Source organism: Colius striatus, chromosome 15 (genome assembly GCF_028858725.1).
Source record: "Colius striatus isolate bColStr4 chromosome 15, bColStr4.1.hap1, whole genome shotgun sequence".
Taxonomy (NCBI): domain Eukaryota; kingdom Metazoa; phylum Chordata; class Aves; order Coliiformes; family Coliidae; genus Colius; species Colius striatus.
In genome coordinates, this window is record NC_084773.1 from 18,387,689 (window position 1) to 18,404,095 (window position 16,407).

Sequence of the window (16,407 nt, forward strand, 5' to 3'; positions counted from 1 at the left end):
GGAAAACCAATTATTTCAAAGTACCAGAACCCACATTCTGCAGACACATCTGCCACAAACCTCCTGCACGTCCTTAGGCCCAGGGAATGAACTGTATTTCCTCCCTTGACTGCACTTTCCCCTGCGCACAGCCCTGTGCTTGCAGAAGTGGGGTGCTCGGGGACAACACCGACAAACTGCTTCGGCAGCAGGACTCTCCACCTTTGCTGAGCGCTGGCATCTCCCAAAGAAGAGAGCTTTCAGATGTCATTAAATTTTACTATTTTATTTGTGAAAAAACTACAAGCAGAATTCATAAATAGACATTTCTATTTAAAGCAGGAAAATGATAAAGTGGCTTCTAATAACAGTCGTGCACATGCCAGTAACAGGAATATATTAACATCTTTTATTTGCTAGACAAAGAGCAGTGTCCAATATAAATTTCCCAAAAACATTTAAGACCTGTGAATTTCTGAACCAGTTCACAAAACCACCATTGACACTTTAGCATGAAGATTAAAACAAACCTAACAGGACTGTCAGCTCTAAAGACTTTACAGAGCGGAGAAACTTTCCAAAGCGTTATACAAGCTGTCTTTCTGGGCAAATGAAAAATATAGCTCGTATAATACATTAACATAAAAATCCACAAGATAAGATTATGTTTTGACATACTTAAACAAGCATTCTATATTTGTCTCCAACAAACAAAGCTAAGGAAATAATGTAACCATCTTTACACAGTAAATTAAGGTTACAAGTCATACACAAGAACAGAACTGCTTGCGCATTAAAAACTGTTCAGCTCCATTGTCATACTCTAAATGTTGGCTCTTAAAACCACTCGGTTACATACAAGCAAAGGTTATTATATAGTCAGCAATTAATAAACTTTCAATAATTTAAGTTTATGGTAGAGCTTAAAAAAGTAGACTGAGAATGATCTTGGTAAGGCAGGTGAAAACATCTCAGTGGAAACAAAACTCACGGAAGCTGCTGCCAAATTTTCGATCCGTCCAATTTGAAACAAGCAAAGTGTTCCAATGGAAATAAATAGCCTGGCGGTGTAAAACGCTGTCCTTTTCCTTTGCACAACTACGTCACACTGAGCGAGTCAGGCAAGCTGTGTCGGTGTCTGTGTGTGTGTGTGTGTGTCTGTGTAAGAGTCACAACTTTGCAAACGTAACACTGTGCTTTACTTACCTGCTTTCTGTGCCACTGAACATCACGAATCTGGTCCTTCCCCTACGCTAGTGTTTTGCTTGGTTTGGTTTCTCCAACAGGCTCCCCACAGACGGTGGGGCGGCCCACAGGCAGGGCATGGCACGACACGGAGGGCCTCCTGCCGCGGGCATGTCAGCTCCAGAGACGAAGCCAACGCCATCCTTCAGACCCACCGCGCGACAGCTACGGCTGAGGCTGGGGAGGCTCAATGCTTAGCTAGCAATCCCTACCGAATGCAGAATTACAGGTCACTCCTTCCAAAGAAATCTTCCCAGTTATTTATAAGCAAACTACTTGACCGAGGAGGCACGCCCAAAGAGGAGACAGATGGTACCGACTTCACCAGTAGCCATGAGTAGCTGGTTACGGCATTAAAGCTTTTCTTACAACTGATCTACAGGTCCATTTTCACTTGGGAAAAAAAAAACCATAACCCAAACAAAACCCAAAACAAACCCAAAAGAAGCAATTTCCTGGGACACTCAGTGCTTTTTCTTTGCACAGATTCCCAGATTCGAGGAGGAGGGCGAGCGCGGGGTTTGAGTCGAAGCACCAGAAGCGTCCCCGCTGAAGGCAGAGGGGCTGACTCGCCGGATCCCGGCCGAGATGCATGCAAAGCCTAATTCGTCATGGATCGTTTATAAAGCAGTGCAAAATATACAAGTTCGGGGGCATCTTCAAAAAATCTCTCTTAAAAAATTATTCCAATACATCTCAGTAAAATAAATAAATATGGCTGACCAGTTTACCCTCCCTGAGACCCTTAAAGGAATAGTAAAAACTGGAAAAGGAATGTCTTTGCAATATCCCACTAATGGTAAAATGTGGATTGAGAAATTCATAGTATTTAAAACTATGTATAATAAATTGTCTTGATGCTCATAGGAAGCATCTGGTTTCCTTTGGTTCTTTAATAAATACTTTAAAAATGCTTAAAAAGGTAAAGACAGGCTATACTGTGAATAGAAGCAGAATTAAGTTGGGGTGCCCACGTTATTTGGAGTAAAGCCGCCGCTGCGAAGGCGCCACCGCTGCGTGTGCCTCCGAGCAGGGGCCGTGGCCCAGCCCTTACTCACGCGTTCCTGTCGCCGCTGTGAAAGGAACCTACGTCTGCTACTCAAAACCACACAGATTTTAAAAGAAATCTTAAACCACTTGCCTCCACAAAGAGAAAAATCACTCTTGCTAAGCAAATTAATTCACAATATAACAAGCTGGCACAATTTGTCAGAATGTGGCCCTCTTTCATCATGCCCAAAAGTGATGCATTTGTTGATGTTGAACGAAGCCACAGCCTCTGCACCTGAAATTACTGCAAAGCACCCTGGGGCCACTAAAGAAAGATGAAAAGCCAAAGAGGTCTGGGGCTTTGTTTTAAAAAGTTTGCTTCACCTCTTCAGCCTAGTGTTTTAGCAGGATAATGCATGGAAGGTAAACTGTAAAGAAACACTAACAGGCCAGGAAAAGAAACGACAGTCTGAATAGCTTCAGAGCAAGAATGAAGGAGATGCTGGTCACGAGCATGAGCCACACGTGTCACTCGATTGCCAGCACAAAAGCTTCTCCCTATTTTTGCTCCCACAGCAGAAGCGTCCAAATGCTGACAAGCCCAACGTCATCACTGGACGAGACGCTGCTCAGAAACTGCTCTTGGAATATGGATGGACTTCAAGGAGAAAAGCCACCCCAACAGCACGGCTGGGACAGAGGGGAGGGGGCTGAGAAGGAGCGACGCAGGTGCCAGCAGCTGTGAGCAGCCCCAGCATGCTCGCCCGAGCCACTACCGCGCCAGCCCTACGGCTCCCTGCCGCCTTCCCACCCGAGCACACCACTCCAGCTCCAGTTTCCTCAGTAACTGAGGCAGGTGGACACAATTCCTTAGCTGTATGAACACCGAGAGCCTGTGGGGTCGGCTCCACCTGACAGAGTGATGCTCGTGGAACCACAACACGGCAACTTGTGGAAACCGACACCAGGCTGGCTCTGAACGCTCACGCTCCAGCCAGGCGTGAGCTCGCACGTCATCCATCTGAGTGGCCCCAGGGGAAATACAAGCTACCTAGAGCAACCTTTTCTCATTTCAGATCCCAAGCTACAAATAAATCGAAGCTGTGTGTCCAGTACATTTTAGCCATTGCTTAGGGAAGAAATGGGGAAGGAAGAATAGAGAGAATGGGTCCCATCCAGGTTCAGACCCTCAGGAACACTTTTCACCTAAGACCAGTTCCATTTCAGTTTCAGTACTTTCACAGAAGGGGACTGTCCCAGATCTTGAACTGTTCAATTTTGTTTGTTTGTTTGTTTTTTCACTTCACAGTGTTTCAAGCACCAGCGTTTCCATGTATTGGTTTCAAATAACCCTTTATATATATTTATTTATATATATATTTATATATAATTTATATCAAAACTGATAGTACACAGTATAACTGGAAGAAGAACTGAACTTAAAAAGGATATGTTGAAAGAGGATGGAGTTTGTGAATGCAATAAATAAAGCCCCGTTCCCTCCCCACCCGCTCCCTACCCCAAAACAAAAAGTTGTAATGTTCATGGAAAATTGTGCACAGCAGATATTATAAAAAAGTAGATTCAGGAGCACATCCAATTATAAATGATTGTTAGGAAAATCATATAAAACAATGGAATACATAAAAGTGTCAAGAGTAATCGTTAGGGTGAGAAATTCCTTGGTGGCCAGATGCCCACGGCAAGCAGAAATTATCCTGGTTGCATCAGTAAGAGGTCGATGTCCAAGAAAAGTGTGTGTGTGTTCAAGCACAGAAGAGGCTCTCCAGGATTTGAACAGCGTGGGCAGGTGGAGTGTTTGAATTTCATACCCTGATTCATAGTTTCCACAACTCTGTGCAATTCAGAAAGATTCGTCGTTGACTGCTGACATGTCCCCCTTTGGCGTGGAGGAACGGGACGAGCCCTTGTCTGTGCTCTCAGAGCCCGAGCTGCTCTGATTCTGTTGTTCTGAACCTGCACTGGAGGTCACTGTAGAAGATGATGTGGAAGAGGAGCGAGTCTTTTCTTTAAAGTCTGTGATAATTACTGTGACATTTCCCACTGTGACTGCCAGCTGTTGTGCGGTACTTCTGTCCACATTTTTCAGTCTGGGTCTACAAGAAATGAGAAAACATTTATAAAAAGGATAAAAATAAATGAGAAAGGAAAAGTTTGTTAGGAAAGGCATTCGAGAAGCAGCTTGGTGTGACTTCTCCACGTGCCTGCATGGGCAGCGGTGACTGGGCACAGGTGGTGGTAAGTGCCGCACAGTGCAGGACGGAGCTTTGACCTTCTGCTCCCTGCAACGGCCCAGGCTGCAGCGGCACGCTCAGCCTGAGGAAAGACCTGTCCCACACAGCTCTGCAGAGGGCATCTGCTGTAGGCTTATCCCTAATCCAGCTCTGCCAGAAAGGAGGACGCTACAGCAGAGGCAAGTGGACAGGAGCCAGACAGGCCGAAGGATCTCCTCCCCATGGGGCAGATGAAAGAGTTCTCTTATCTACATTCACCATCTCATCATGTGCCCTGATGTTATGAGACAAGGCTGTGACTCTGCAATACAAAACCACATGAAAGCATTTGACCACGGCTCTTTCATTCCCATATTGGAATTCTGCAGCTGCAAACAACACAGGCACTGGGACAACTTGGCCTCTCTTTCAGCTGCTTTGAGCTTATACAAATCAGATGCCCCATCAGCCTACGTATAAAATCGCACAAAATGTTCCCTCTGGAATTGAGACTATCATAAATAAAACCCAGGACGTGCAGCAGGATTTCTTGCAGCTAGTACTTTTGGTTAGGGGGAGGGGAAAAAGAAAGAAAGGGAAAAAAAAATCAGAACAACACACTGGTATTTATAGCTCAGGATTATCTCTGTAATTTGCATGCTGTGCTATCATTCAATTAGTAACGTAGCTAATAAGGGTCTAGGCTGCAAGAAGCTGACATTCAGGCACATTTCAGGGGCCAGGCCAAAGCTCTGACACAACAAACCTCGGACACTCCTCCGGCTACCAGCAAAGTCCAAGTCAGCTGCAGCGACTGCTGCAATTTACAGCTTTTGCTCTTAATTAAGGGTCAGGCTTAAGCAGCAGAATATTCCCAACAGGGAAATTAAAAAGGAGAGTCTTTATACATCAGTGAAAAGCAGCTTGCTGAGAACTGCCTTGTTCCACAGGATGGAGGGAAGGTTAGTTTACTCTGAGATCAAGCTCCAGCTTTTAACCCAATCTGCCTTCCCTCCTCACCTCATGTGCAGCACACTGGGCTAGTGCAGTCAAAACAAAAGAACCCCAGGGAATTATGCCAGCTTTATATTTGCCATGAACACTCCATGGCTTGCAGTGGCAAGTTAACAAGGGGAAAGCCCTTTGGCAGTAGTCATCCAAGTGGTGTTCTACAACTGCACAGAATAGGAAAAAAGTACCAAGGACGGATGTACAGCTTCAAAAATAGAACCATTGTACTTCTGCAAACTTCCTTATCAAAAATGAAGTTACTGCACCAAAAGTAGTATTATCCTATCTAACCCAGGAGGCTGCTTCAATTCCTAGCAAGTACCACAAGATAAGCACTTCTAACAGACAGCAAATAGAGTTAAAATGCTGCTGCTGCATTGGGACAAACAGTAAAACCTCCTTGACGAAGCAGCTCCTTGGGTTAGTGACCAAACCCAGAGCCTCGTGAACCCCCACAGCAGCAAGACGTGTGCCCACGCGCCGCACAGACGCACTCGCAGGGGTTGGCAAATTCTACATGTAACCACAAGCAAGATTCAATGATGACACCTTCCTTGTGGCTGACGAGAAAGTCCAGCTAGCTCAGCAAGTTTTGGGGTTTCCGTCAGCTTTCAGACAGCGTCTCAGCAGCTGTGGGCTGCCCCCAAAGCACCGGCGAAGGCAGCAGGCAGCGTTCCCGGAAGCGTAGTACACATACGTATTTTCCTCCCTAAGCACTGAGTTCCTCTAGGAAACCCAGTTCTTCCTGTAATTTGCCTGGGTCATTTGTTTTCTCTTATACTCAGAAACGGCCAAAAACTGCTGGTCCAGATACCGGAACAGACCTTACTGCCTCCACCTTTCCACCGGCTCAAACGTGCCCTCCTGCTATTGCTGGTCAAAAGCCACCACTGAGACTCATACTTAGGAAATAACAGAAAAAAACAAAGAGAAGGGAAAAGTAGGAGTTCATATGGTCTCAGCTGCACTAAGCTCTGCCCAGAAAAGCTCCTGCTGCCAGCACCCTTTGAGATAAGCCATGTACCAAGGGCCTGAATGAGCCTGCCCCATGCATCTTTAAATGCTATGACAAACATGGAAGGATGGGGGGAAGCAGGATGGGGGGAAGAGGGGCTGAGGGGCGGGATTTCCCCACAGTCTCATTCACAAACATATTCTTAATGTCAGTTTTAGAACTGAGCCTGCCAATCATTTCTGCAGGATGTTTTAAGGCAGACATCCCTCCTGTGCAGAGTGATGAAGCAGAGATGGAAACATCCAGACAATCTTGTCAGCACATGTATGTAATTTTTGCTTCTTATAGAAGACAAAGGAATTGGCCCATTCACGTAATTTTGCAAAATGAAACACCTTGATGCTTCATGTTTATAGCTGAAAAGGTTTATGGCCAAATAACAAATGTGTTTCAAAACAATTGATCTGAAAGTACACAGGAAGACACACAATAAACCAAGATGGCACAGTATCCAAGGACTTCAAAGAGGATTTCTTCAAAATCCAGAGATCCATAAAAGACAGTTTACACAAGAAATAGTTAAGAAGCCTAGGCACGACAAAAAACCCCAGAGATAACTTGTAACTCTAAAAATACTTTTGACAGCACTTCTGAGGGTAGTGAATTGTAAGAAAAGTTCCACTAAACTAAATGCTTAAAAAGACAGTAGAAGGAGATGATGTATTCCTTAGAAATATCCAGCTAGGGCTGATGCTATTAAGGATTAATTAGGAATGACAAAAGCCTGTCACAAAACATGGTCTAGAAGACTCCACAGTAGACAGAGTGACTCCTTCAAGGAGTAAAAACAATTATTTGATGTAATCTATCAATTTTCTATATGCCATTAGTCAAGTACTCATTTTAAAAAGAACAGGACCAAAATAAAATATCATTGCAATAAAGCCACACTTCTCTCCTCAGATCAAGAATGGACACTTTGATCTTTAGGGGCTGAGGAGGAGTTAACAGCAGTCCCCACAAACAGCTCAGTGTCCTAGCCCAGCAAGTCTCACAGTGCCCTCAGTGCACTCAAGTGAGTTACTGTGTAAAGGTTATTCATTCTTATTAGACATTTTCCTGCTATTATTTAAGAACTTCCAAGACCACAGTTTTCTGCTGAGTTGTGTCTTGCCAACCTTAATGCTAAGAGCACTGTGAAGCACATTTCCCATGTGCTTTATAATTGTTTGCAGCTAATAGTACCACACATAACACACTTCCTACAGCACCTTTTAAAAAGGGATGCAATTCCTACACAGCCCACACAGGCCAAGAGCCCAGGTGAATTCTGCCTCTTGTAGCTATCCAATGTGAAATTCAGCATCAAAGAACAGTTTTTATATTAAAGAAACAAAGCACAAGCAAGAAAACAAGCATTGAGTATCAGTATAGGCAAGACTAGGAATGAACCTCTCTCCATAGACAGCTGCTTGTCTGAAACTCACACAAATGTGAAACCAGCCATTCGCGCTTTCTATTGACACCAAGACTTGAGCAAATCTGTTCATGTAATCTTTTAATTCCCATATACTTGGGAACTTATCTTGACAAATACAGTGGCTGAATTACAGATAAGGAAGTAAAAGAAGTAACCTTTGTTACTGCTATCAAGTGATGATAAGAATTTGATAAAGACCACTGTGAGGGCTGGTTAATGTTTTTCCCCACTGTTTGACAGCCAAAAGCATTATTGTCCAATTGACAAGATTATTTCAGCACAACAACAAAAACTGAGGGGACAACTGAACAATATTTCCACATCTGAATCTGTCCTCAGCAGCAGACAGTTTGAGTACTCTACACAGAGAAGGCTCCCAGCTGCTGATGGCCTTGCCATGCCTATGCTGGCAGGCCCTGGGGGTTAGGCAGCACTCTGATCATCACCACCACCAGTGTCTGCAATTTAACACAGATACCTCAGATACCGAGAGCTTAACTTTGAAGTTACCTTGAAGTGTGATTTGAGTCGCTGGTCTTTGTTGTAGTGTTGCCAGACTGTATGCTGTTCGCTTCGCTAGGAGGGTCTTTCACAATATCCGACTTTGGTCTGTAAGGGTTGGAGGGAAGAGGGAGAGCAGGATGTGAGTTTAACTGCACAACTCACCCGGGCACAGCGCTACTGGAATCACTCCGCGTCCCGGAGCAACTCCTTCAAACTTACTTAGTCTTCTTGTTAGCGTTCTTCTTTGTAACACTTGGACTAATTTCCTTCTCTTTGTCAGGTTTTTCTTTGTCTTGTTTTTCCACTTTCTCCTTCTTCTCCTTCTTAGGCGGTGGTGGGGTTGCATATTGCTGGGCAACTTGCTGTGCCACCAACTGAGAGTTTATTCTAGGTTTTCTATAACAATAAAAGAGAGAAGAGATATCTATAGTCAAAGTCACACAGTAACAATGAGTTCACCAAAAACAGTAGGAAGATTTATTTCAGCCACCAAGGAAGAATATTCCACTCAAAAAACCCCAAATGGATCCAAATGATATCCTTATTAAACCTGAAGTACTACTGCTGCTATCAGACAAGATAGAAAGGTTAACATTAAACAATTCTCCCAACTGCTGCTTCATCAGGTTTAGCCTCATCTAACATTGTGTAATGTTCCTTTTCCTCCATCCATGTCATGAAATCACAGAGAATATTTTAGGGACAACAGTGGAAAAGCAGCTTTCAAGAACTTGCCAGCCTCACGCTGTGGCTACAAGAGCCAGAACAGAGAGAGCCATAAAAATGTTTCCTGATAAACATCAGCCTCCTTCACATCTTTCAATTTAACTTTTCGAACGAGCTGCTGGTTCCCTGAAGCAGCAAACCCTGCACAAAGAACAAGAGAAGGTAACTGAGATGACTTTGTCAGCAGGGCCAGGACCAAAGCTGACTGGCTGGAGCACAGAGACAAGAGGGCATTCACGCTTCCACGGGAGGGGCTGTGCCAGTCACTGTCTTCACACAATTGTCTGCAGTCCCCAGCAGTCCTCAGACAGAACACACAGCAAACTGTCTTTCAAAGACTACTTACATTTCAAATTACGATTTAAACAACAAAAAAAAGCAGCACTGCATTTAACCAATGCCTTGGTTATCCTTCCCCCCACGGAGAAATCTGTACCTTCTCACTTCTGCATTCCTCATCCCAACTCTCATCTCCTCTCAGCTTAAAAACTCCAAGTCTCTCCCTCCTGGCCTTGCACACCACAAAGCAGTTCATACTCTGAATGCTCTAGATTATTCATGATCGATTTGATCCCTTCAACATGCCAGAAAGACTTGTGCTCCCTGTATCCACACAGCTTAGGGGAGGGCAAGAAAACTAAGTTATCAACTCCATTAGTTGTCCATTATGCGCTTAATACTAATTGCAACAGCTACTCAAGCTTGTCCATAGTCATTATACTGGTCATAAATACAACTCATTTTCTACATAGCTACATACCTATTTTCTACACCAGGCTACAACAGACTGTCAATGAAAGCAGTAAACAAGCGTCATTAAGTCTACAAGTGGAATGCAGAAACCCAAGCGTTTCTGCTGCAGAGCTCTACCTGAATCCAGTTGTTTACTACAAACATCTAGGTAGACTTTAAGAAGCTACTCAGTGGCTTCATGTGTTAAAAAAAAAAAGTACAAGCAACACTCAATATGTACAAAACACTAACTGCTAACATCCAACATTTGCACTTAGAGATGACACAGACAACGGAACGCCCAGAGAAGTTCTACTCCATCACAGCAAAATCAAGTATCTAATAAGCCTCTCTTTCCACTGGTTTTCTGTACAATGCTACCAAGATGCTCCTACTGAAGCCAGATATAGCAAACATTTAAAATTTCACTACCACACCTTATTATTAAGTCTATGTAACAGGTTGTAATCAGGTCCCTTGTCCAACCTCTGCACCACTGGCAGTCCACACAGCCTACAAGCTACAACTCATTTTGTGCTACAGTCAGCATACATTTCTGAGTAAACAAAAATGATCTGGTCTTTATCCTTAAACAACTATGTCGTTGAAACATACTGCAGATCAGATCAAGCAGTTACTTGTTCCACAGAACAGTGAAGACATTCAGAGTCCTTGCATTTTAAGTCACTTGCGCAGTAATTTCTGCCTGTATGACTGAGAATAAACACGTAAGAAAAAGCATTTTGGTTACCTGGAAAAGATTTTGATTGATGCAACCACACTAAAAGTTGACAACAGTAGCTTGTGTCAAGCAACCTGCTAACCGCCTACTCAAAAAACAAAAGGGGGTGGGGGGTGGTGAGGAAAGATAAAGTATCAAGAAATCTTCAAAGAGAGGGCAGATACCATCTCCTTACATGATTATGCATCATTAACCTCACTGCTTGAAGCTGCTGCTTTTGCCCAGGCTTACAGTTACCTCTGTTTACACAACCAGCTAAGTCAGAAACTCAAGCCAATCATGGGAAATCCCAGTTCAAGAATCTGGGAGCACCTTCAAAGTTTTTCTTCTTTGCAGGACTCAAACGTGTCTCCTTGCACTGTTATTTCCAAGCCTTGTGTCCAAATCCACAGCTACCATGCTGCTGTTCTGGGGCAAGAGCGCTGCACTACCTGAATGAAGATACACATTTTAAAAGGGAAACTTCAACATTGCATTTTCCTAGAGAAGGCTGGAATCAAAAACCCACGAGCCTTGAAGTGCTGCTGCAGAGACACTTTGCCCTGTGCTCTTCCACTCCCTATCTGTGCCTGTGACAGCACACTACATTTATCAAGTTTTACCATTTTCTGGCCAGCCACTGACATAACTAGCACAACTTGGCCAAAACCCAGATGTGCATACTCCTTCTTACACATCACAATGGCTCACTGCTAAGGGGCAAACCCAAGCCTGAGAGCTGAGCGAGCTGGCAGCAGCGTGCACCGGCAGGGGAGCCACGGGAAGGCAGCCAGCCTTGCTGATGGGGCTTCTCCAGCTGCATCAAGCAAGGGAGAGCCAAGCTTCTGAGACTTTGGTCAACATCAAGCATGTTTGAAGATTGGCTGTACTACTACTACAGATCTATTTTAATTTAAATACTGTATTTTTATTTGGCCATTTCAGTCACATTAGCAGCAAACTCAGGCAAGTCAAAAAACAGGTAAGTTCAGCAACTGGCATGCTAACAGTAATAATAACAGGAGTAATAAAACCCCTCAAATAAGGCCCATACTGCCACTACAGCCAGGATGCACTGGCTTCAAGCCCTTTACAAAAAAGCCAAGCAAAGCAAGTAGAGCAGCACATTTTTAACCACAGCAAACTATAACCATGAGAACTACAATCAAGTAAAGTAACTGTAATATCCAAAACTCACTCCAAGTTTCCCTGCCTACCAAAACCACACTTCAAAGGCTAACATTGATCTAATCTAACATCCCCAGCACAGATAATTACTCCAGACACCAGCCATCCGTGCCGTGTCCTCGTCACACTGTTTGTCAAGGCAGCCTCCCCACTCATGCGTGTTGTGAACTCTCCAGCTGTGGCAGCAGGCAGCTTGCACGACTTTCCAGAATTAAGGAGAACAGTATATTAAGGAGAATAATAATATTTTGCAGTGGATACTACTTGTCTTGCACTTGTGAATTTGAACAAGGAAGAAAAAACAGCATTAATGGAGAGAAACAAGCCTCATTCCCACTTGGCTACAACAATTCAACATGCTCTGGCTTCTACTGTAGAATTTGGAGCTGCAAGAAGAGAAAGAACTCTTTTCTTTTTCTGTATTTCAACGCTACATCTGAGAATCCCTGCCCCAATTTTGTTCCAGCTGGCCTTTTCTTTTTTATGATCTTTTTGGGGGCAATCTGCAAAGAAAACAACTCAAATACATCACAATTAAAATAAGTTACTGCTTGAGCAGAATAACCTGAACAGAAAGTTGAAACCACTTCTAAATTTCTTGTAAGAACAAACAGAAGCAGAATCAAGTATTAACCATTTTTTGCCCCAAATAGTCTCATCAGCTTACTTCCTGGAACATTAAGCAGGCCGTATAAACAAAGAACACATCTAAATGACAAAAATAAAACCCCAGCTCATCCTCTTCCAAGCTTTATAACCAGCACTTGCACTTCAGCAGCAACTCTGTTGTCATTTAATATAAGGTTTAAATATCAACATTACACACAAACCACACCTAACAAGTCTCAACTTCCAAAAGCTTATTTGACCAGATGCACTGTGTAGTACTGCACTTGGTTCTTGAATTCCTAAGCAGACATCAAACGCTGAGACACTATGCTCTGCTGCTTCTTGCAGGCCATCGGGTCTTGATGAGGGGGAAGATGATGTGCATTCCCCACATCTGCTCCACGGCCTGTACTACATCCCCTCTGACACCACCAGCACTCAGTGTCTGCTTCAAGACACTGTGCTTGATTTGTCCCCACCTGTGTCCCTACAAATCAAAACAGGCTGTTACACACATGTCAGCAGATAATGAACACTGCAAGGACAAAATTTCAATGCAAGTATCTGAAGTAAGTGTGTTTCCTTCTATCTCAACTAAACACACTTTGCTTGGAAAATTTTCCCCTAATTTAAGCAACAGCCTGGATAGAGACTCAACCATCAAGATCCAACACTGATGTGACAACTAAATGAACATTATCCTTTTTGTTTTTTCAACATAAAGAGGAATGTCTTCTCCCCCTCTAAAACTGAGAGCAATTAAACTAAATTAAACTGTGCTTTCAAAGCTTTCTTCAGCCAAATAAATTGTTTCACATTAGTTCAACTGTAGTTTACAACATAGGAGCCAATATTTGCACAATTCATGATCTTTGCAGCAAGGACATCTTGATGCATGAAAAAGCCAAAATATATTTGTCTGTTCCAGGCAGGGGCCTAGGGACCTAGGTCTTGTGTCAACAACTACCATAAGTGATACACACAGACATCCTTTATTACCTTTTAAGTAACAGACCTGCACAGAAATCTTATGCCTGCAGATACTACACCCTCAGCCTGTCATTTGAAGCAACAGTGGGATGTCTGGCTCATTGGAAGTGGAATAAATGCAAGACCTTTGTTGAAGGACTCACTGCCTGTGTTACCATGCTCTTGAATAATAAAGAAGTCTGAAAATTAAAAAAGAAAGCCATCAAATCTAAACCACTGTAACTCTTAAGGTCCTGGCAACCACCTTGCAGTGTTTCACAACTCCCATTTTCTTCTGTAGCTCAAAGCTTCCCTTTAAAGCCCCTGTCTCATGAGCAAATTCAGAGCATTGATGTCCAGGAATTCCACTCCTCCATTCCCCCTGAACTGGGCTTAGAGTAGAGCACCACAAATCACTGCACATCCAACATATGGTAGTGACTCGAACCTGGATTTCAAAAGGGATATAAGAGGATAAGTCACACCCTATTTTTCATGTGACCCTAATTTCTGTATCTGTTTGAGATTTCTTTGGTCCCGCTGCCTCGGGAAAAGGCAACACCCCCCACCTCCCACAGACAGTGTGGGGCAGAGCGAGCGGACAGCTTTATATCCACAGCAACACGCAGAGACCTCGAGGGGCTCCAGCAATCCCCAGAAACGTGGATCTAATTACAACTGCTCCTACTTCCCTACAACTGTGTTATCAAAAGAATGGAAGTGGCATCGAGTGGGATTTCAGAGTCAAAAGCCTCATGTAACGTGAAGTACCAAGGATTTGGATAATTTCATGCTGTTCTGGCTTTGATGCAAGCGGTGATACCAGTAGCCCTCTGCCTCTTTGAGAAAATGTGTTTCATGCTCTGTGCAGTGTTAAGTACAAGACTACTTCAATAATCCCAGTTACATATATTTGCTTAAAGAAAAAACCAAGAAAATAAGCCTAAAAGTATTTCAAAGTTCGTGTTTATAAAACAGTGCTAGAGCAATTATACAATAAGCCTACTTCTGAGCAGTACTGTAAAGCCAAGGTCAGAAACTGACCCATGAACACATACAAAAATAAAACACAGCATCTCCTTAAAAGGATTTTACATCCAGAAGAACCAAAGCTTTAGAGGAATTAAAGCATAAACATGACAGGGTGAGCACTCTTTCTTGCATGCACATTTTCCAGCTTGTGATGACCACACAGTCCTTTTTAGCAACAAGAGAAAAAGGATGAATGGACAAATTGTCTTCAGTGTACAACTGCAAAGCACTATGGAAACTCTATATGCTTATCTGAGAAGTTCTCCATGTATTACAAGACCACGAGGCGACAATAAAAACAATAAAAGAAGGACAAACAGCAAGAAATGTGTGACTGAGCAACGTTCTGTTTTAAAAACACATTTTCCCTTTAACACTGATGTGCTAATGCATTTTTATTTAGAAGACATACATTAACAAATGTATGTTAGGTCTAAGGAACACCTGCTTCTGGGCTGCAGGACAAGGCTACCTTCCAGCTGAAGAAAATGGCATTTGCTGCTAACCTTATACAGAAGGGCACAGTAGTGTGTTTGAAAGACTAGTGAGACTCTGGAAAAAAATGTGAAGGAAAATAAATAGCTTCACATAAACAATTGTTTGCCACAGAATAAACTAAATACACTTCAAAGGGTACAGTCACCTCCAGAAAGCCTCTAACAAACCATTCAATGTCCTCCTTGACCACCCAGCCCATTGTCTCCCGTCTCCCTGGAAGAGCCAAGAGTATGCAACGCAGAGATAAAGGAGCCTCAGCTTTGTGATAACACTTTTTGGCCATGACAACAAACCTTGAGCTGTTTAGATTTCAGAAGAAGAGTATTTTCAACTGTATGTTTGTCCACCAGAAGTTTTTATCCTTCAGGTCAGCTCTCAGTTTGAAGATCCGCCCCCCCTCCACTGTACTCACATTTTCAAACTTGAAAAAGTCCAAAATTATTTGCAGTACTTAATATTTAGTGGTCTCAAAGCTGCCATCTTCCTGCCTTTTACAGTGAAAATCTGCTTTTCTTCAATTTCCCCCCTAAAAAAAGCAAGTTAAGAATGGAAAAGTTATTAAACTAAATGCATGCTGTCACCTCCATTGACATGACCTAACAGGCCATACTGTTTGCTGGAAAGCAGCTAGTCACTACCTCTGTACCACCACAGGGTAGCTGAGGCTCCTCAATGATGCCTGTAAAAAGAATACTCAATTCTTATTTATTACAGGAGCCTTAGCATTGCTTATTTTTAATTATTTGGGTGTATGTTCACATCAAAGCTATAAATCAAAGAGTTTTATCCCTAGACCTGCCACTGCACAGATTCTGCAGCTCACCTTTCTGATTCCTTCAGTGAAAATATGTTACGATTGCAAATCCAAATCCCTGAATTCACCTATGAAACTCTTTCAGTGTTACACTGTGCCTAGTGAGCAGTCACAGGTTTTTCAATACTTTGACAATTCTTTTTTAATACATCTCATTTCATATAATGCCAATTACAAACTAGGCTAAAGTGAGGGCCATAAGGTGTTTTTGAAAGCTGCTGGACTGGAATTTTGCCATCTCAAATCTGAGTAATTCTAATTCTAACATAGTACAGAACTGCAAATATTGTTTGCAGGCACCACCACAAATCCAAACACAAAAGCAGATCAGGATCATTCACCTTCTATAAAATTAAGTAAGAAACATTATCTGTGGTGCTCCCTGCACAGTCAGACTCATGATCTGGTGGGTTGCCAGCAAGAAAGGAGCCTCAGGCCAGAGAACGAGGCTGTTTGGGAATTTGCTGGGAAGTTTTCAGTGGAGAAGCACTACTGTTCGCATTTTTCCTAGTGTACAGAACTTGCACACAACTTGTTTGTTGGTGGCGTTCTTGTTTGTTTGTTTTCAAGGGAAATTGATAAGTCACAGACTTGGCTTTCTACAAGTACTGAGCCTGAGATGGATCATAAACCTGAGGCTTTCAGCCCAGTCTCACAAGCTCTGCTTAGTTTTTTGCCTTGGGTCTTTGCCCTTCTCTACCACACAACTCTACAAAAATA

General features: G+C 43.0%; 1 protein-coding gene across 1 annotated transcript in view; it reads right to left on the reverse strand.

The window, feature by feature from the left end:
- Positions 1 to 249: 249 nt before the first annotated feature.
- RYBP (RING1 and YY1 binding protein) overlaps positions 250 to 16,407 on the reverse strand; it is a 45,393-nt gene continuing 29,235 nt past the window's right edge. The window contains exons 3-5 of the mRNA XM_062008567.1: positions 8,618 to 8,794; positions 8,405 to 8,503; positions 250 to 4,331 (exon numbers count right to left, since the gene is read on the reverse strand). Coding sequence (XP_061864551.1) covers positions 4,079 to 4,331; positions 8,405 to 8,503; positions 8,618 to 8,794 — 529 coding nt within the window. The 3' untranslated portion in view covers positions 250 to 4,078. The remainder of the gene's footprint in view (positions 4,332 to 8,404; positions 8,504 to 8,617; positions 8,795 to 16,407) is intronic.